At 43.2% G+C, this 22,081-nt stretch overlaps 2 protein-coding genes across 5 annotated transcripts; one reads left to right on the top strand and one right to left on the bottom strand.

The window, feature by feature from the left end:
- The first annotated feature begins 3,818 nt into the window (after positions 1 to 3,818).
- Positions 3,819 to 10,430, top strand: LOC133912437 (uncharacterized). 4 transcript variants are annotated; one of them, XM_062355157.1, is made up of 11 exons: positions 3,819 to 3,980; positions 4,759 to 4,911; positions 5,265 to 5,450; positions 5,522 to 5,633; positions 5,733 to 5,766; positions 6,622 to 6,656; positions 6,750 to 6,784; positions 6,861 to 7,013; positions 7,202 to 9,666; positions 9,951 to 10,031; positions 10,121 to 10,430. In XM_062355157.1, exons 2-11 carry the CDS (start codon positions 4,841 to 4,843, stop codon positions 10,186 to 10,188), a joined length of 3,240 nt encoding a protein of 1,079 aa, XP_062211141.1. In that variant the 5' UTR covers positions 3,819 to 3,980; positions 4,759 to 4,840; the 3' UTR covers positions 10,189 to 10,430. The 4 variants fall into 4 exon arrangements, with proteins under 4 accessions (XP_062211141.1, XP_062211145.1, XP_062211144.1 ...); XM_062355160.1 differs by lacking the exon at positions 3,819 to 3,980 and adding an exon at positions 4,003 to 4,635; XM_062355159.1 differs by lacking the exon at positions 3,819 to 3,980 and adding an exon at positions 4,003 to 4,658.
- A 1,138-nt stretch (positions 10,431 to 11,568) lies between these two features.
- Positions 11,569 to 15,073, bottom strand: LOC133912436 (2,3-bisphosphoglycerate-independent phosphoglycerate mutase-like). Its single transcript, XM_062355156.1, has 9 exons — positions 14,670 to 15,073; positions 14,455 to 14,582; positions 13,923 to 14,073; positions 13,613 to 13,816; positions 12,840 to 13,264; positions 12,543 to 12,735; positions 12,374 to 12,469; positions 12,109 to 12,264; positions 11,569 to 11,982 (listed from the first exon to the last, which is right to left on the bottom strand). Exons 1-9 carry the CDS (start codon positions 14,841 to 14,843, stop codon positions 11,818 to 11,820), a joined length of 1,692 nt encoding a protein of 563 aa, XP_062211140.1. The 5' UTR covers positions 14,844 to 15,073; the 3' UTR covers positions 11,569 to 11,817.
- Between the last annotated feature and the right edge of the window lie 7,008 nt (positions 15,074 to 22,081).

Below are 22,081 nucleotides of genomic sequence, written 5' to 3'. Positions count from 1 at the left end.
CTACATTGCTGCCTATACCTACCTTTCTAGCATCAGTAAAGATACATCGGACACCGCAACAGTATCCTTCTCCCAATAAAACCCTGGGCACGAATGAACAAAAGAGGGGAGCAGCTAGCGAAACATGGCATGTGCGCACCGCATGATTTTCACAGTCCTATATTCCGGCACCCACCAGGACTTACGTGGTCGTGAATTCTCCTCTTCTCCCTGGCCCCTGTCGATTCCTCCACCGGCGTGGGAGCATCGCGTTCTGGGCACAGCTGAATACTGCACGGAGCCCGAAGCATGGCGTTGTTGTTGCTACTGTTCAATTCAGACGGGATCATACTCCAATGGTTTGTCAGTCTCCATGATCAAAAGCTTCCTGTATACGATCAGGCCTAATTCGTCCGCTAGCTTTAGATTATGACCATTGGCAAAACAATGGATGAATAGGAGCCAGGGCAAAAGTCTAGACGAAAAAGAGTTTATATTTGCACGTTTCCTATATTTTAGACTCTTAATACCCATGTGAACACAACGTCGCCAGATTAGGAGAGTGGGGTTTTTAGTGCCACCAGATTAGGTGCTGGATTTAGAGGGAGGCTCGGGCGACGGCTTGGTGGTGCAACAAGGCAACGTTGCCGGCGTCGGTGCTGTGGACGAGCGGTAGGTAGGGTTGACGGCAAAGGAGCATGAAAATGAGAAATTAACAAGGGAGGGGTGACGGCTGTGAATCCGACAGCATGACTCCCGCCAGATATGGTAGGAGGAGGGCGAGAGGTGGGAGAGTGTGTCAGGAGTCACGACATCGTGAGAACGAAGAAGTGGCTGAACCTTATTGGGAGAAATCGTTGTAGCGCGAGATTGAAGATATATAGGCCCTGTTTGTTTCAGCTGTAGATGGTGAAAAACAGCTTATGGATTGTAAAATCTGGATGGTAAAAGCTGGATTGTGGATTATTACAATCTGGTGGAAGGTATATTACTGGATTGTTACAATCTGTGTGTTGAATTGTAACAATCTAGTTTTTTCAACTAGCTGTTTGTTTCAGCTTTTGGATTGTGATCAGAATCCAGCTTTTATAATCCAGCTGTTTGTTTCAGTTTTTAGATTTTGATCACAATTCAACTTTTATAATCTAAAATAAACAGGGCCATAGATAAGGTAGATGGACTATCAATTTTGGATCAGACGAAGAATTGTCGCCTGAAAGCAAACAGTAATTTCAGACACTAAAAAATAGCATCAACCTTATATTTGATGGATGTTCCAGGACCAGGACGCCTTGATGTGCATCGCCCACCTCACAGGCTCAGCGACAGAGGATCAGACGGTTCACAATTCGAGTTTGGTAGACGCCCGCTTAACAAGGACCCTCCTCTGCGATTGTTGCGGCCTGTGGAGGGTTGACCTCGTGCCGCGCCCGGTTTGGGCACACATCGATGCAATCGCCACGCTTCAAAACTGTGGAAAACATAGGCACGGATCAGCGGGCCCGCCCAGGGCAATTAAGAATTTACGCCAGCACCGCATACTCGCACGGACTGAAAATTTACGATCCGAATTTTCACGAGGCGAGGGGCCGAGACTTTTGGGAGGCAAGCGGAACGCTCGGGTGGCACATGGACGGTACTCGCGTGGCGTCGAGTCGTTGGGGGGCGCGCGGGCGTGTACCGTTACGGATTGCGACGGCGGCAGTGCGACAGCCGGACCTTTTCCGCACGCGAGACGAGTCAGGGAGAGGACGGGAAGGCCTTTACCTGCCCGGGCCGGGACAGCGCAGTGCGGCTGTGCGGGCCTGTGCTAGAACCTTCTCCACCGGGATGACGTTGACCGTAAAATTTTGTGGTGTACTGCTTCTTCCTTTTACTTTTCCCCCCAAGGTTCTGCCCGAGATATCTCTTTTATATCCATATTGGTGAATTCAGTGTCCGTAAAACTGCAATTTGATATGAATGATACGTATATATATGGTCTGGTTGGCACAATAGTCATCTCTAATTAATTTTTAGAACTAAAGCTACAAACAGATTAATGATATTTGATTGAACCATATTATTTTTATTTTAAACAAAAAAATATTTAAATTATATTATCTTATTCTATAACCTTTAAATCATATATAGATATTAGAATCGGAGCTCTGTCAAACTAAGTTATAATTGGTCTTTTTAAGTTTAGCCACATGCCCACTGTATTTTAAGAAGAGCCCTAATGTAGTCATTTGTTATTTATTTAAACCTTACAGGTGGATTTAAAACCCCGCCAATTATATGTGTTTTTTCCCGAAACCATGAGCATGAGCGCCGCACTTTCAATTAAGAAGACTTCCTCATTAATCAGGCTCAACACTTCACCGATTGAGGTGACTGCTACAATCGTGCCATCACATGAAATTGCGAAACTGCATCACCCTGTCTTTATCCTCGATGCAAACACAACGGGTCTTATGGCATATTTGTTTCGGATTCTCTATTATGCGCTATAAGCAAATTATTCAAATAAATGGATGAATTCTGAAAGTAGATTGTAGTAATCAGATCTCGATTATAGCATAATTCATAATTCACTTATAGTAATTTCTAAAATCCACAATAAAAAAATCAGATCGTTACAATCCGTAGAAGAAACAAACATACCCTTTATTGGATTGATGATTTTTTCAAGCAAGTTGACACAAGCAAATAACCCAAATTGGCACCAATGCAACGTGGCAGATCATAAAGTAAAAGGTGCTGGACAAGTTTTGCCATTTGGTAAGACAAAACACCGTGTATTAATTGGCCAGTACCAGATTACACATAGTGCATTAAGTAAAGGCAGGAAATGAAATGTTTGGCGGTGTGTCTAAAAAGGCCCTTGAAATTTGTCCAACTTAGTTGCCTCATAACCATACTGTTACTGCATCTGTTTTTCTAATGTCGTTGTAGCGTCCATACACAGACAAAGATGACGATTAATACTCTGACGTCTAACATGTCTAGCTCTCTTAATTGCTCTCACTTTTAATTAATAGCACCCAACGGCAGCAATTCACTACGCTCATTTAATCCCAATTCACCTCCAATCAGAGTTAATTAGTTGTTTTTGGAAAATACCACCCAACAAACTTAAAATTTGAGAACGGCGAGAGTACTGTATTCTATACTGATTACACCAACCTTTTTTCCCGTCCCACCGGCGCCTATTTCGTCCTGCCAAAAACAAGTGTATAAATTCATAAGATTTAATCAAGTGGATTGCTAGACTTTTCAGTTGTTCCCCAAATCATCCATGTTCATTCATAATTCTAGGACTACGACTGTACGAATTTGTGTGCAGGATTATTTTATTTACAGTAAATTATGCAATGAAAGCTCCTTATATCATGCTAAACGAATTTTCTTTGTGGCCTAGAATCTTTTCTCGTTCTCTTAAGTGTTCCAACGATTTCTGTTTACGGTTCTTTTTATAAAAGAATTTCTAAGGTCATTCTTTATAAAACAGGATTCTATCATTTTTTACTTTTACGAATCCTTTTAAAAGTAAGTTGTTAAAAATATAAGAAAATAAAGAGAATGAGAACTGGAATTAGAAAGGAAACAAAATAAAACAATAATTAAGAATTGTCTTACTAATCCCTCTGGAGGGCACTTTGGTCCATCTGCTGAATCGCCTCCCCACCGACCGACGCCTGCTTGTTCCCTACCGCATTCAAACCCAGGCGCTCCACGTAGTACACAAAACACCACACCAGTGGCAAGACAGTAAATACCTGCAAACCACAGTGTCAGTCCCCCGACTCCCCTCCGCCATTTAAACCCCGCCTTCCCCACTTGTCCCTTTTCCTCGCGTCCATTTCCATCCATCGCTCCCCACTCCGCTGCAACTCCCCAGAAAAAAGAGCGTAAGAAAATTCCCGAATCGTTTTCGAATTTTCGATCCCACCTGCGCGGCGCCGGACCGGATGCGATAAGGGGGAGCCGCCGCCGCCGCCGCTCGATCTGGTGAAGTGGTGAGGCATTCGTCTCTCGGGAGTTTTTTTCTGGCGTTTTTTTTTTGGGGTTGTTTTGGTGCGGTTTCCGGGGGTTGCTTTGGCTCGAAGCGTGGGGGGTGGTCGGCGAGCGGGCGCTGTCGCCTCTGGATCCGCTTCCTTTCGGTGACGTGCTCGCAAACGGTGGCGGCTTAGGGCTGGATCTCAGGGGCTTTGGGTTTTGGATTTTGGATTTGGGGATTTGGATCCGGGACCGTTGTTTTGAACAACGTCCGATCGGCGAGAGATTTTGCGTTGTTGATTCAATGCAGCCGTTGCTTGGTTTGGTAGCTCAGGTGGAAGATCTGAAGTGAAAGTACTAGAACTTAGCCTTTGGTTTTACTCATACTAGTCGTTTTTTTAGTTACCTGATCTGTGCTCATGAGCCGAGCCTGTGGACAGCGAGCATGTGGGCATAAGCTAGCATTTGGAATTTGGTTAAACTCGGCAGCATATGATAAGATTTCAGTGTATTTTATAACTTGATCATTTAGTAATTTTGTGTGTGAGTGAGTGATTTGGGATCCTGATGAAGGAGCTGAGGTGTGGCGTGGATTCGGTAATGAGTGTAGAATATGTTTGCTCTACTGCGTTATCCCCTTGATTAGTGAAGGACTGTTACAATCTGAAACTTGGGGTATGCAGCAGTTATAGATTTCGGTACATTGGTGGCTTTCTTTGGCATGATATTTTTGTTTATTCTTTTGGGACCCGTTTCCTTGTTCATGGTCGCCTACGCTGTTCTTCTGGTTGTTTGCAGGGATCTGAAGTGGATGAGGAGCTGATTGTGTTTGGAAGAGTTGTAGTGTAGGAAGTGGCAACTATTCTAGATTGTATACAAAATGGAGGCAGGAGTTGCTAGCAATGTAGAGCTTGATTCTGCTGTTTTTCAAGTATCCTCGGCTCACAACAGGTGAACACTGGCTAGGATACTTTGTTTGCATTACGTATAACTTATAGCTATTTCTCCAACATTTGTGCTTAGGCCCCTGTTTGGAGTGTAGTTATTAGGAATTTTTAAAGGGATTTGTGCCTATTCCTGTGAAGCTCCTGTATAAAAGGCAGTCATACATTATTGTGATGTGTTCCCGCAAGAATGGTTTTCATATCCTAAAAGTAAAGGGTGCTTCATTTTTTGTAGTTGCATTTGGTTGAAAACTAGAATGAATATAAAACTGCATTTTTGTTGCCATGCTAAGTTTTCTATGATTCACAATTGGATGCAAAGCTTAACTCTACCCCTATTGTGAAATTTTCCTTGTGTAGGTACGAGGCGATTGCTTGTAGTAAGGGGAATACAGAACTGATAGCATCTGGTCCTTTTGATCAGCTAGTTTTGCACTTGGAAGATGCCAAAAAGTTCCAATCTTGTTCATCAAGTGGCACTTTTAAGCTATTGTTGACTGGGGATGGAAAAGGGTCTTCCTGGTTCACAAAATTAACCTTAGAGAGGTATTTGCTGTCTTTCTAGTTGCTTATGTTTCTGTCAGTTGTAATCATGACTAATTGAACTTCCCCACCAGACTCTTGCATATCATAAATTCATCTGATACGTCAAAATCAGTGAATGGAGTGTTGGACGAGATATCACAGCTGGAGGAAACTAGAAAGTTTCATCAATCGCTCCATCTTAAGGTATCACTTGTGTGCCCAAATAAAAACATACTCCAGCCAAGTTCCCTTGAACATTTGAATGCATATGCCTTCAATAATAAAAATGCATTTATTTTGTAGGAACAACAAACTTTTACGAGTGATGCTTTAACAGGTACTTTCAGATAAGCATTTGGTTCTTCCATTGTTTTTTTTCTCTCACATGGAACCATTACAAATTCACAATCTTTTAATAGATAGTGGGTACGCACTCTGATCTTTCCTCTTCTTTATTCCAGTCTCCGTAATCTACTATACTTAGTTTAGATTTCTTTTACCATTTAGTGCTAATAGGCTTGAACTTTCACTAGCAATGTAATCGTACTCTCAGTAGCTCCTTGGCCATTCCTGGTTGAAATCGCTTATTGTTGAGCTTGACATTGGTGAATCACATTGCGCGCTGCTTGCTATATTGCTGTAGACGACTAATCCTTGTATTGTACCCATGATTCACATGCTTATCACCAATGAAATAGTTGTCATCTGTAAATTCTGAAAATAACTTTCCTTCCATCAGACACTTCGAGTTTAGTTGATAATTTGTAATTCGAAAGCTTTCATCTACATCTCCATAGGTATTGTTCATGTTTTCTCATGTATTACACAATATGGCAAAACTCCCCATAGGAAGTGTCTTGAAATCACAGAATATTTTTTGGCAGATGCTATTTGCTATAATGGTAGAACTGTAGAAGTTATAATAATGTTTTCAAATATTTTATCATGGCTCATTCAAAATTTTGATACTTCACAAATTAGCATGTGTGCAAGTGCCACAGAAATCATCTGAAAAAATTTAGGCGATAAAACTTGTAGAGGAGCTGTTTTATATGCCTGCAGGATATTTAGTCATGCAATATTTTAAACATGGCAGGGGTTCATACTTCATATGATAGTAGCCTTGCTGAATTTCTTATTCCAGTTTATACCGATAGAGTCCTCAGTTTGTTATAATATTCCATCTTTGCAGGAGTCATCTTTGGTACTGGTGCCATAGCACAGCAGGTGATTTCCATTTCTGCAAGGACTTAATTTTATATTGTTGTACTTTTTATGTTCCATTTGCTTACATTTTACTTTTTACACAATCACTTTCAGGGAAATGTGGGCCCAAATTCATCTGAATCTACAAAGTAAAGTCTTTTCTTTGTTCTGCTCCTTCATTCTGCCCCTCTTTTAGTTGACACTTTCTATGCTTAAATATGCAAGGAATGAATTGCTTCGAGCATTGGATTTGAGGTTGACAGCACTGAAAGAAGAGATATTGGTCTTATTGAATCGAGCAGTTGGCTCCAATTTGTCGAGTAGAGAACTCTCTGATCTATCTGCTTTTGTTCAACAATTTGGAACATCAGAGTTTAGGTATGTTGCAAAAGCATTGTACACTTAAATGTCATTCATTTTTGTGCAATCAGAAAGCGTACCAGTGTGATCAGTTGGAATTCGGTTGCTTTGATGTCTATGTGTTATGCCCTATCTTTGGAAGTCTGTCTTCTTTGTTTAGTTCATGTGATACAAGAAGTTAACTGTTGGTGTTTCTCACTTGCTAGTTGGTTGATGCGGTGCATGCTGTTGATTTCGGATTGCCATCCCTCTGAGCTTTCTCTACAGCAGGCTTCTACTGCCAAGAAAATTGACAAGGGTGAGAATGCACATAAGATTCGTGATATCAGTCCCCAGACCAATTTCCAGAGGCCTATTGCCAATACTGTCTCTCCAGCAAAGCTTGCACAAGTTGAGCGTGAAATCTCAACAGAAAGTGATGATTCCACTGCATCCAGTGATGAAGGTGAGGCAGTTGTTGAAAGAAGCCGACCTCTTGTAAGATCTGCTTCACCTAGAAGGTCTGCTTCTCCAATGCGGAGGGTTCAAATTGGGAGATCAGGATCTCGTAGATCAACAGCTATTGCCATCAAGAGCCTCAGCTACTTCCCTCCCAGTCAGAAAATTCCTTTGGATAAAGATGATGAAAGTAGCACCTGCAATGGTGAAACTGACCAGCCACCAAGGAAATCAGAAAATAACATAAGACGGATGAGTGTGCAGGATGCAATTAGCCTTTTCGAGAGCAAGCAGAAGGATCACAATCCGGATTCTCAAAATAAGAAAGCTGGTTTGTTTGCTACTAAGTCTGTCCTGAGAAGGTGGAGTGCAGGCATGGGTGATTCTTTGAACAAGTCAGAAGGAAAAATTGCAGATTCCACATCTGAAAGTAAATCTAACAACATGGTTTTTGATACAGAGAAGAATGGAGTTGAAATGAAGACTGAACCAGATAGAGCACCAAACAGTGTTATTACACCTGAGGTCGAAGGTTTGACTTCCCATGATGATTTTCATGGCCGTGAAGTTTCAGAAATGGAGAGCACTGTGCCTAGTAATATTTCTGCAGAACAAACTAAGTCTCTGCAGGAGGAAAGCAGTGATCGGGCAATGGCCTCTGCTGAGTGGAACCGCCAGAAAGAGGCCGAGCTTAATCAGATGTTAATGAAAATGATGGAGGTCATGCCTGGAAAGTTTCCAGGTGCTAATGTCACTGCTGCTGGGCTCAAGGCCACCAATCAGCAGAAATGTGGATCTCATGGTCAGCATAGAGAGAAGCAAGACACAAAAGTTCGAACTGAGAAAGGTGCAAGACGGCCAGCAAAGGAGGCGAGCACCAAGCTCTTGAAGGAACCAGTTGGGCAGAACAAATCAGCAATGACCCCAAAAAATGGCACTGTAACAGAGAAACGTATTTCACCCGTTCCACAAAGGGCACGAAGAAATTCATCACCCCCTGTCCCACCAAAAGTAGTTTCAAAGACTCCAGCCAGAAAAAGTTCACCAAAGCCATCACCAGCACCTGCTACACGTAGTTCATGGTCAGGTGGGTCTTTGACTAAAGCAACTACAACACAAAAAACTAAAAGCTCTCCTGGGATGGCTTCAACGTCGACACCGACTAGCCGGAGGACTCCGACAGCACCCTTGTCATCTCAGCCAACTTCAAAGGTGGAAAGAACCCTTCAACCAGTGAAGAACAAGAAGGAAACTGTGACTGGCACAAAGCCAACTATAAAGGGACAAGAAGAGAAGAAGACAAAAACAGCTACAAAAACAAGCAGAATGGCAAAAATTTCACCTGCTTATGAAGAAAAACCAAGTGCAAGAACGAAGCAAAGCTTGCATAATAAGGTCTCAAAGAAAAGCAGTGTTGTACCGCTAGAGTCGAAACCCTTGAAGAAAGCCACTGGGATTATTCAAAGTGTTGGTTCTGGTACTGTAGGTACCGTGAAGAGTAAGGAGCCCCAACTTGATGACTCTCCAAAAGATTGTGGAAGTGTTAACCAAGCTGAAGATAATGGGCAATCTCCTATGACAACCGAGCAATCTCCTATGACAACCGAGCCAACTACTAAGGTACTGGAGGCTGATCTTGCTCAACCAGCACATGATGTTGATGAAAATTTAGAAATTTTGCTCAATAATGACTTAAATATTGAAAAAACAGAAAAGCTGGCCTCGAGTGTAACTGCAACAGAAATGGGTTCCAGTGACCAGGCTGAGCCCGCTGCCAATGAGGTACAACCTCCTGACGAGGACATGGGCATCTCATCATCTGCCTGGGTAGAAGTAGAGCATCAAGAGCAAGAAGTCATTGATCTGAGTGAAAATATAGTGGCTGAGGATGTAACCTCACCAGGAGTTGAACCATTGCCATCATCAAGTCCAAGAATCCGTCATTCATTGTCACAAATGCTGCAAGCAGATAGCAATGAACCAGAAATTATTGAGTGGGGAAATGCTGAAAACCCACCTGCAATAGTTTTTCATAAAGATTCTCCAAAAGGATTCAAAAGGCTTCTAAAGTTTGCTCGGAAAAATAAAGGAGACAACAATGCTAATGGTTGGGCAAGCCCATCGGTAGTTTCTGAAGGAGAAGATGAATTAGAAGAATCAAGAGGTGCTAGTGATGGTGCAAATTCGAGCCGGAGAACTTTTGATGGCTCCAAAACTAATAGCATCTTATCAGGTACCTTTTCCAACCATGATCTCGAGATGGTTCTGTATTTAGTGTAATTTTTTGTGGAAAGAATCTCGATACTGATCTATTAACTAGTGTTTTGGGCCTTATGATAATTGCATCCATGGTTTCGAAATGATTATATAGCCTGACCTTATCCTAGAACCAAATAGGGTCATTTTATGAGTATGTGTACAGAAGTACATTTTTCTATGCTTGGTTGAATTACGTCCAGAGTACACATTCTTATGTTTCGACTGGTTATGCTTAAAACTGAACTTTTTCGTTTCCAGCTCAATCAACCACCGGCAGCTTTGGCTCTCTAAACTCGGATAAACTACGGGAAAGGCCCGGAGCTGCCACATCAACGAGAGGTTAGTTTGCCAAACAATGTGCCGTCTGCATTTCGTTTCTTATAGGATTCAGCCGTTGCTAATTCCCCTGTGTGACCCCGTACTTCCAGCATCAAGGTCGTTCTTCTCCCTCTCAAACTTCCGGAGCAGCAAATCAAATGAGTCAAAGCTTCGATAGCAGCACCCCTTGTCTGCCAGGAGATACATGGAGTCATGGATTGATAACTCCTTCAGGGAGACCTACTAGATGTAAAAATGGTTTGAGATTGATTGATTGTTCGGACGGAGTCAGCTTGTGTTTGGTTCTGGTTTCCTGCTATTTGATATAGTAGCTGCCCATCCGAATGCCATACTCTTCGCTTCTGCCCTTCTGTACATGCAAACTGTTGGGAATGATCTAACCCATGTTCTTATTGTGAACCTGTGATGCGCGCGGACGCAGCAAAACTCAGATGCTGATTTGATCTCTTCATAAGTTCATGCTGCTGGCCACTGGGCATCACTCGCCGAACAGTACTCAATTGCTGTACGGGCCAAAAGCGGTGCCATGGAGTCATGGACCGAAATGTGACACCTCGAAATGAATGTACGAATAGGAGGTCCAGAATGAGTTCAGGCGATCTCACATGAGAAAACAGGTTGACAGCATACAAATCAGGTACATTTATTTACTACACTACACACGTATAGGCATCCATCAGAGGGATCGGTTCAGGAACCTGAAACTGCAGTGCAGCAACCTGCAAAAGATGGAAACCAAATTTAATGATTCGTTTGAATACTATATCCTAAGATCATTTCTAACTATATTCCCTTCATTTTGTTTCCATCTCGATTCTCTTTCCTGTTCTCATTCCATTTATTTTCTTTTATCTCTAACAACTTCCTTTCGAGAGAAATCGTAAAGGAAAATGAGAGAGAATCCCGTTATGAATGGAATAATCCTGAGAATCCCGTCGTGAAAGAAACCGTTGGAGCGTTAAAGGGAACGAAAATCCTTTCACGACGGGATTTTGATCTCTGAAGGAAAGCCTAAGGACGGAAGACTTCTCCTAATTTTAAGCAGTTTAGGTAATGTAGTTAATGTTCACTCTCCTATGCCACAGGACCTCGAGCTGCGAGTTTAAACCTGGTTTTTCGAACTCTTTACGCACGCTCAGCATAGAATCAGCTCTAGTTCCTTACCCAGATTTTCAGAACCAGCTCTAGTTCCTTAACCCAGATTTTCATGTGTGATCGATCATATAATCCTAACACTTATTGATGAGGGACCACAACTCATCTAACCAGGATATCAATAAACTCCGCCCGCCGACGTCCATAGTGGAGCACAGCATCTGGCCATGTTTCAAACTTCGATCGTCTGTCACCAAATGGAAAAAAAAGAGAAAACCCCAGGCTCCCAGCCAACTGCTATCTAAAATGCAAAAAAAAATAAAAAATCTAAAACTAATTTTTTTTAAGGTTCGTATTATTGTCGTAGTTACTATTATGTATCTATATATAAATATATATATATATAAATATATATTTATATTTATATATGTATATTATATAGATGAGTTTAGAGAAAACCATCGCCCCTTCTCCAATAACATATAATAACAATGCAAGCTCCTAAGCCACTGCTACTGTAGCTTATCGTAACATTTATTCTAACGGACTTAGCAACTAGCGGCAACCTGCCTAAGTAGTCTCTCATCGATGGGTCATTGGGTGGCGCTTTTGTATGCCTGCTGATGAATTGTTGAGGTTGGGAGCTGCAAAGACTGCTGATTACCATGATGAAGAGCGATTCTTTCATTCATCACTTGTCGACAACTTCGATGAGTGTCGGCTCATAGTGATCAGGGGCCTCAAGCCCATGAAGGCTCATGACTGTCGCTGCGACATTAGCGAGGCCGGCGTTTGGGAGGTCCGTCCGGAACCTGACCCCAGGTGCGAGCCCAGGACCTCCAAAGGCGATTGGAACCTGCAGATGCTTTCAGTATAAGCTTCCTTAAGTATAAGAGCTCACCAACTGCTTCGCTTCCTGAAGTATAAGCTTGACATAGAACGCAGGGTATGGTAATGGAAGAACATTCTAGAGTGCACTTACAGGACTGAGCGTGTGTGAAGTGAGGATTTGGACCTTCCCATCTTTGTCACGCAGTGGTTTTCCAGATTTATCTCTTTTCGCCATGTCCTCGGCGTTTCCATGGTCGGCAGTGAGCACAAAAATGCCCCCCACTTGCTCGATGGCGTCAAGGATGATCTGAAGGAAAGCATTCACGTCCATCGTCAGTACAACTACAGTAGCATGTGCAACGCCATGCATGACTGACTACCAGGTGAAGGGAGAGGGATTGCAAAGATGGGTGCACCTTAACGGCTTCATCAGCTGCCTTGCATCCGACGATTGTAGCCTCAATGTCACCTGTATGACCAACCATATCTCCATTTGCAATGTTGACCCTTACCTACAAACTGAACACATCAGTGAACTCATTGTCTTAAGTATGCATCATTTTGTGATCGTAGTTTATTAAGTACCTGATCAAATTTGCGACTCAGGATGGCATCCCTTGCCTTCTGTGCAATTTCCATGGCCTTCATTTTCGGCTGAACATTAAAGGGGATGCCGGTGTCACTAGGAATTTCTTCATATTTTTCCAAGTTTGGGTCGAAGTAACCAGATCGATTACCATTCCAGAAAAAGGTCACATGACCAAATTTGACGGTCTCACTGAATTTCGACAAGAAAGGATGAGCAATGCTCAACTGCTCAATTACCGTAATATTCAGGGTTCAGAGGAAAGACTTTTGACAAGACCAAGTACTATAATTTACCTGCAAACATAGGTGCGTATGCCATTGCGCGCTAAGTATTCACCGGATGTTCTCTCCATCTCTGGGGGAGCAACAAGATAATGACTTGGAAGTTTTAGCTCGCCGTCATACTGAAGCATACCGGCATAACGTATCTTGGGGAATCTGACTCGATCAAATTTGTCAAAGTTCTCATATTCCAGTGCCTTTGCAAACATCACCATTCGGTCAGCTCTGAAATTGAACGTCACAACAGCATCTCCATCCTGTATCCGGCCGACCGGTTTTCCGCTTTCGTCAACTATAACAAAGGGGGGTAAATACTGGTCGTTGGCCTTTGGATCCTCCCTGAGCTTTTTTACGGCCTCAAGAGCGTTCTTGAACTTGTGTGGGGCTTCACCAAGGACATGCGCATCCCAACCCCGCTTCACAACCTGCCAGTCATTCTACAAAAGAAGGCAGTTGTCAGCGGTAATACGAATGAACATATTGTGGAGTAATTGGGCTACAGTCTGTTGTTAAAACTGACTGCTGATAAATATGTAGCAACAGTTTCATGTTCTGCAGATTGTTTCTTCTAGGCTCAAGCCGGTCGTAATCATAAAAAAAATCAAGGTTTTCACAAATTTGGATACAAGATTCAGCAACCGAGTAAACACTATTTTCTATGTTCAGAGATGCAACTAGCATATGAAACATAACTGAGTGGTCTACAATCCGGCGATAGCCCACCATTTTACTAACCAACAATTCAACGTTCTGAATTGAAACGCCTGACAAATACTAGTACGTACCTCATAACGATCCATTGTGACATACATCCTGCCTCCGCCAGACGCGATTCTCGCATCGACGCCCTTCTCCCGTAGCCCAGCGAGGTCCTCCTCAAGCATCTCCACGAACTTGACGCTGCTGCCATCCAACACATCGCGGCCATCCGTGAGGACGTGAACCCGGATCCTCCTCGCGCCATGCTCACTAGCCCCTTTCAGAAGCAACTGCAAGAGTCGACGACATGACGGCAAACGTCAGCAATCAGCCTGTGTAACCAAATGGCGATGTCTGAGATTTGTTCCGAGTAAGTGGTACTGTGGTAGTATCAACCTGCAGCTGATCAAATCGTGAGTGCACGCCTCCGTCGCTGAGCAAACCGATGAGGTGCAGAGTGCCGTTCTCGAAGGACTGCTGGATGTACTTGAAACCTTCCCCCTCGTATATCCTCCCGGAGGCGAGCGCCAGATCCACCAGCTTTGCACTGCTCGTTGCGACCAACTGATCAGTGATAATTTAGCACGCATTGTATTGCTTCAGTTTGAGACGGCCTTGTCGGCCAGGCTTGAACCGTACAAGTAAGTATGTTCTACCTCTGTTCCTAATTTACTCGTGGTCCTAAAATGCGAGCAGTCAACATTCAATACTGAGCAGTGCACTATTCTACAGAAGCCTACAGTGCACTATTCTACAGACTTGGCCATCAAAAGCATATCCATATCATCATATTTTCAACTTTGTTAACATACAACAAACAAAAGTAATAAATATCATGTCCATGTCCGAAACGATAAGCTAAAACAAAGTTGAAAAGGAGGGAAAGGATGGCCGTGAGATACTGAAAGCGGAGTGGTAGTAGTATTACCCCTGCGCATATATCTGGCCTGCTCCGAGCGCATTGTGGCCGACCTCGCTGTTCCCCATGTCGTCATCCGTGGGCAGCCCCACCGCTGTCCCGTGCGCTTTGATGAGCCTCCATCTCTCCGGAGCCCCCTGCGTCGCAGACATACATACGAGCAGAGCTAACGTCAGCGATCACACATACATGACGAGCACCTCAGCGGCAGAACTCGTGCCTACCTTCTTGAGGGCGTCGAGGGTGGGCGTGTCGGTGACGTGGATGCAGTTGAAGGGGTCGGGCGCCGCCTCGCCCCAGCCGTCCAGCACCACCACGCCCACCACCTTCCCCTTCGCCAGCCGCGGGTGTGCCGCCAGCTCCCACGGCCTCCCCTCCGCCGGCCGCCTCGTCGCCATGCGATGCGCGACCAATCAAACGCTCGGTTACCGAAGCAAGCGGTTCGGATTGGGTGCGTGCAGACGGGCAGAGTTTTGCTTTTGGTTCTGGCGTCTGCTCGCTCGTCGGGTTTTGTACGCAGGTGGCCTGGCTTCTTTGCTCTGGAAGGGTCTCGGGCTCTCGGCGCGCCGCCGCCTTCCTTGTGGACGAACTACGTGACAGTTCGACACCGACACATGGCCGTGTGTCTCTGAATCTCTGTGTTGCCGGGACTGATTTGTTCAAGGTCCAGTCGTTTCGAGGACCTGCCCGCCCTCCACAGGTCAGATGCTACCTGGGCCACGACGAGTGCAAGAGGCCCGCTAGAAAAAGGAAAGGCAGGCGGTGATTCGGCCCCAGGAGCATGAGCCACACAACGTGTGTGTTCCTTCGCCTCGGGCCTCAGCGACGTCCCCGCGGCTCCGTGCCTCCGCCCGTCCGTTGAATATACTAGTTCAATGGCTATACGTGATAAAAAACTGAAAATTTATACACAATAATACTGTTAACTTCTCTAAAACTAGTCAAACAATTAAATAAAATTAACGAATAGAGAAAACAACTAACAACAAGGGCTAAGAATGATAGTCCAATTTATCTCAAATATTTCTCACCGCAGCTACAGCACAGGGATAACAAGCTGACAAACAACATGTTAATTGAATAGGAAACTGAACTTTAGTTATAGAAGTGTTTAGAGAGAGTAAGAAAGGAATCATTTATCCTGTTCAGCAAGTATGGGTCATTGATCCAACGCACTTGATAAAATTAAAGAACTGAAAACCAATTATTACATCATAAAGAACAGCATTGAGTGCATATCTATCTTTTTTTAATCACCCTGAGTCATGGATGCTCTTCCAACTACTCTAACTCTGCATACAAAATGGCTTTGCATGAATTATGGCTTCTTTCCAAAATAGCTTATGCAGCCAAGACACATCACACGATTTTTCTTATGAAATATCTTATGGCAAAATACAGTTCACATCCAAACCAAACAATGGCATACAGATTTCGAGAAAAAAACACAAAAGCTACATTTTTTACTAGAAAAATGTACACCATGATTAATTAATCATAGACATAAAAAACTACAATAGATCATCAACTATTTGTTGGGAAGAGGTTGTAGCTTACCCATATCATTTTACTTGATTAATAGATTATAGACATAAAAAACTACGATAGATCATCAACTATAAATTAGACATTGAAACATGATGTATTACTGGGAAGCACAATCCAAATCTATGAACATGCTCTTAACTATGCTAGATTTATTGGCAAGGATTGGAATGAAATATCATCATCAACAAATATGATTTACATGTATGTTAACTAGCTTTACAAGGCCTAGAAAGAGTGTTGCATCCGCATGTTACAAAAGAACAGTTCCAAGATGACATTAGGCAACAAAAGAAATAATCCACTCTACACAAATGCAATCCAATAAATTCTGAAATTAGTGATAAAAATATAAGACGAGCAAAATATGAAAAACATATACCTTTGTTATGCACTACACAGTTCAGGAAAATCAATTTCACAAATTTTCATGTGTATATAGGATGATATGTCTCAGTATGCGCTGGAGGCGGCGGTATGACGCCCATTGATGTCATCAAAGTGGAAGTTGCAGGAGCGTGTCGTAAGAGCCTGTAGGTCTTTGCGTAGCTCCTCCAGGTGCAGCCATTGTATCTTCCATTCCTTCAAGATTTGAGATAGAAGAAAATGGTAAGATTTATGAATGTTGAAATTCTTATCGACAAACCTCTGTTAGTTTCTCCTTTCCCAATGATAACCTTTATAGTTGAAATAACCTACTAATCTCTCGAGGTGAAGGGACATGAATGATTCATAAATATGGGCTGGGTGTGTATGCTTTAGAAGAAAAATAATTTCATGGAAAAAGAATAAAAAGCTTTGTGGGTAAGATCTATCAACTTCACATTTATTAAGTCCTAATACGCCCTATATTTCGAAAAGGAGGGAGTACAATTTTACGTGTCAACAATCGCAATAATATTTTTCCATGGCTTGTGTAAAAGGTTGGCTTTCTTCAATTTTCTCTCTCAATTTGTCTTCCAAGTGTGTGGGGTCCAATCGACAAGGGAAAACTTAAGCACACAATGCAATTTTGATATCACTACTTGCAATGCAATTGGTAGACACTTACTGTTAACTTGAAAAAAATTCAAACAGTAGCTTTCGGATCTCTAGCTCCATTGACAATTGTGCTAGTACAGTAGTTCTTCAAATAGTAACACGAGGGGTGAAGTACCCATCAGATGACCTTTCAGATGATGGTTGTGCTGATTGGCCTTGGTTGCAACCTTGTTAGCAACATTTGACAGCATCTCCTTCCTTAGGATGTCTACAGATCAAGGAAAAAGAAAAAAGATCAGCACAAATAAAATAGGAACAAAAGCTCTTGCCTTGACAAAGCACGATACCATGAAATTTCTAATTATGCTTTTGTTAAGGCTAGTACGTAACAAACAAATATAATAAAGCAAAGCTAAAAAATAGATCATACTGCAGTCATGAAACCAAAAAGAGAAGACAACGATTCTGCAAGCCCTAATGCATGAATAATACATAATTTGAGGTTGTTGAATTCACATTATAAAGCAAGATCATGGTGACTTATTCATATCCAGATGCACCCTCATGGCTTAATCAAAGAAGAAAACAAATTTTGCAGCCACCATACATTACATAGAGAAGATGAGCAATTATTTGGCTGCAGGACAATAACGACACCATATCACCAGCATCAATGACCTTAATGTTGATCATCATCCTCAAATGTGCCGCGCTCTTTGCTATGCTCCCATGGTCGCATGTTGCTGCTTGGTGCCAATGCCCCTGACAACCCCCATCTATAATGTTGCCTGTTAATATGCTCTTAGCCCTCAAAGATTGGGTTTGAATATGCTCATGTATGGTTACCTCTACTCACTGACAAGATGTGAATTTGTGGAAACATCGCCTGATACCTTGACTGGACAATTCAATTCTAGGGCTTACCTTACTATAGGCTCGAGGATGGCATCAGGGCTGAGGAGGACGTCGACGCGATGTGCCGGTAATGGCCTCTGGTGTAGGGTAACAACCGCGGTGTCGGCCCATGAAGAACGGAGTAGCAGTCGACATGAAGCCATGAAAAATGTCGAGAGGAATGGAACTGGGCGTTGACGATGGTGGATGGCAAGGGAGAACGAGGTGGTCGGTGGATGATTTGCTGCAGCGCTCCTCCACAGTACTTGGCGGGCGTCCATGCCCACAAAGCGTTGTTGCGCCCACCTTCTTGATGCTGCCAAGTGGTAGCACCCTCAATGGTGATGAGATGCCGCACCCAGTAGCGGTGCCTGCGACGCTGCCCTCACCATCCATGTCGCACACCCTCGCTCGGTGCCAGGCTGTCTTAGCCAAATTTATGCACAAACCACGCCAATCTAGCGCCACCACGCCACCCTCACCTCTATTTCCATCAAATCCCTAATGATGCACCAATCACCCCAAAACCTAGATCTGCACCCAGTGCGTGAATTGGCAGATCGACAGAGGGTGACAGTGTACGATCGAAAGTCAATGGTGATTGGATCTAAAGCTAGGGGGTAGAGGGTGGGGGTAGGGGTGTGAAGCTCGAGCGAATGAAGATGACCATAATGGCGGCGATGAAGCCCCAATCTACAGGGTGGAGCGGGCAAAAATGACCCTGGGGTGGACGAGCGATGTGGATGGGCGGGCGAGGACTACCAAATGGACGGGCAGATGTCGTGTGGGGTAGAGGAGAGTGGGCGAGCGAGCTAGCGGGATCAGAGGCGAAGGACGTGGGCAGATATATTTACGGGGTGGGCGTGAGATTGAGGACCTGTTTGGTTGGTAACTAGCTTTGCCATAAAACTTTGCCTAAGGTTAGTCTTGCCACACTTCTGTGGCAAGAAAAATGACCGACTATCCTTAGGCAAGCTTTGGCAAAAAATTGTTTCTATGACGAGTGGGCTAGGAAGCTAAAAAGTTAGGCAAGTTGGAATTGTGACAGTAGCCAAACACTGACTAAAAAAACTATGGTTGACTAAATATTAGAGATTTTTTTTTAAAAAAACTATATATACACACACGATAGTACTATTCTACATCTGACTCAACCCACCCATTTGGAGCCCCTCCAGCCCACGCGCACCACACCCCTTGCTGACCTAACACAGCTTAGCCAACCCTGCGCATGCCATGTGTCCCTGTCCCCACCCCACGCGCCCTGCCCCACGCCCCCCACATGTCACCCCCGCCCCACCACATGTCGCCCCCACCCCGCGCGCCCTTGCCCTAGCACCCACCACATGTCGCCCCCTGCGCCCGCGCGCCTCTGCCCCGCCCCCAGCTGCCTTGGTCCGGGTCGTCGCGCCTCCCCGGGCCGCTGTGCCACCCCCGTTCGTAGCACCCTTGGCCCTCCTCTGCCTCAATCAGCTACTAAAAACTACTGAAGCTACTGAATGACTTGGAACTACTGACAAGTACTGACAAAAAACTACTTATATTACCGAACAAACTACTTATACTACTAGCACGGCTGACAACTACTTACACTATTGACATAAATTGTTGAATAATTTTAACAACTACTAACACTATTGACAAAAAATTATTGACACTACTGAAAAATACTGATAACTACTGAACAATTACTATAAATTAGAACTACTGACACTATTGAATAGCGACGACTACTGACACTACTAAACAGTTTTTCATTGACTTGAAACTACTGTCATACCGAAAAACTATTGAACACTACTTAACAGGTACGACTAAATAAAACTACTGACATACTGAAGCATCTAAATCATAGACTGAAGATTTACTAAACGATAATTAGTACTGAAAAACTATTGAACACTACTCAGTGGGAAACTAAACAAAACTACTGACATACTGAAGCATCTAAATTATAGAAATTACTGAAGATTTACTGAACGACAACTACTACTGAAAAGCTATTGAACACTACTGAGCAGGAACTACTAAAAAATAGCTGGAAAACTATTAAGCACCGCGACACAGGACGAGCAACACGTGAGGATGCGCCACATGGCACAGGGCGCGGGCACGTGCACGCAGGGCCTGCATGAGCTGGGCGCAACAACGTGGTGTGGGGGCATGCACGAATAGGGTGGGCGTGGCTGACACGGGATTGGGTGGGCGCGAATAGAGTGGGCGTGGCTGGCACAGGATTGGGCATGCACCTAGCGTGGCTACGTGGGCTGGGCTGAGCTAGGTTTTAGAATAGTTATTCTACACCCATGTGTAGAATAAGCTATCATCGCCCCTTCGGGGCATATTAAATGCTTGTCCCTGAGGTTTCGTCCGTTAAACGGACGAGATCTTCCTTAGTGTGACGCCAGATGTACCCACCAAAAAGTATCGCTTGAATAGTGAGCGAGACCTTTTGAGTATATAAATTAGCCGCGCTAGTCCTGTCGACGTTAGCGGGCCATGTTCTTGCAAAGCAGTCGAGAGAGAGGGAGGAGAGGAGAAATTTTACGGCAAAGCCCCATCGGAGGAAAATGGTATATTTTTTCTCTGTGTTTTTACAAACTCGGTATGATAGCCACTAGGTTTTGATATAGGTTAGATTTAGGATTTTTTTACAAACACAATAAGATAGCTACTAGACGTAGGTTAGAATATAGATATGAGTTTAAAATTAGGGTTAGACATAATTTAACAGTTAGACCTTATTTGTACGCAAAATTTACAAATTCTCATCAAATTTTATCTAATTTTTACTATAACCACGATTTTTCGGTATCCGCTGCCAGTTTTCGAATACCAAACGTATTTATGAATCTGGTTCACAAGGTACATCGAGTGGAGAAGACGCACATCATCAGCACATGCACGTTACTGTACACAATGAGATGAGTGCACACCCCCCCCCCCCCCCCGGCGGGGGGCAATGTATACAATATCCATCGGCATTTTCATTTGGTCGACCTTTTCCTCATTCGTTGCCCCCTCTTGCTGTTGATGAAAAGGTTCAGATCCGTAGTCGTTCCTTGTTCTGGTCGTAAGGTCTTGCACTTTGCATGCTTCGCCTTCCAAAACTGGCGAATACCCTATTTGTTTTTTATTTTGATTATAAATCCTAGTTTTAAAAATAAAAGTAAAAAAATAAACAGTCAGAATTTAAAAATAGATTATCACAATTCACGTTATACTTATAAAACCTCACAATACATAATATAGTGAAAATAGTTTTTCCTAGAATACAGGTGGTAACAATTCACAATAAAAATAAACATTGCTAAAAGAAGACCCTGATCGCATTTTGAAACGAGAAAAACGAACTTCGGCAATGAAATGATTCTTGTAGGCCTGAACCATGAGAACAGAGATACTTTGCCATGTATAAGAACTGCTGCAATTGTTTTGATGAATCCAGCTCCAGCCACAGCCGAACAGGCAGCAAATATAATGGCAGGTCATGTGACGGCAACGGTATTTTGCAATTCCATCACTTTTGCAACAATCCTGAGCAAATTTGCTCAAAAGAAAATGATCAATGTGGCAACAGAGAGGCGTTGCCTTGGAGAATGGAGACCCGACCAGTCTAATTTTAACGTCGAGAACAAAGCGAAGGGCAACTGAGAGCCTCCAGACATCCAACCAGAAATTCGGATCGGTAGAGAGAACTTGTCGGTAGAGAGTACTAGAAAACAATTCTGTGATCTCATTAAACCAGGACGGAAACGATCGTGATTACGGTGAGCAGAAGGACGCGCGCACATGCGTGGTCTAATGCAACTTTTGACGTGACGCGGCCTCCGCGTCTCGGTACGACGCCTCCTACGGTTGCGTGATGCTGTTGGTCTGTCTGTTTTCTTCATCGGGGTGTGATTAATTGTAGTTTTTATGCCGTTGAGCTGAGTTTTTATTTTATTAATCGAATCTGAAGTTATATAAGTAGATGTAAAAGTTTGATATTATGATTAATTATTTACATTAAAATGATTATAAAATTTTATGATATTAATTATTAGATCTGTCTGCATGAATGGATATAGAAATATATACCTATTACTGTAAGCTTCAAAGGAAAGTTCAATCTAACTTATGTTACAACATAGATTTATATACATAAAATAATATTAAAATAATAAATATAAATAATCAAACACGATTTCTTATAAAATTATAAGCATTTAGAATC

The sequence above is a fragment of the Phragmites australis genome, chromosome 3, assembly GCF_958298935.1.
Source record: "Phragmites australis chromosome 3, lpPhrAust1.1, whole genome shotgun sequence".
Lineage (NCBI taxonomy): Eukaryota > Viridiplantae > Streptophyta > Magnoliopsida > Poales > Poaceae > Phragmites > Phragmites australis.
This window is presented reverse-complemented; position numbering and strand designations above follow the sequence as displayed.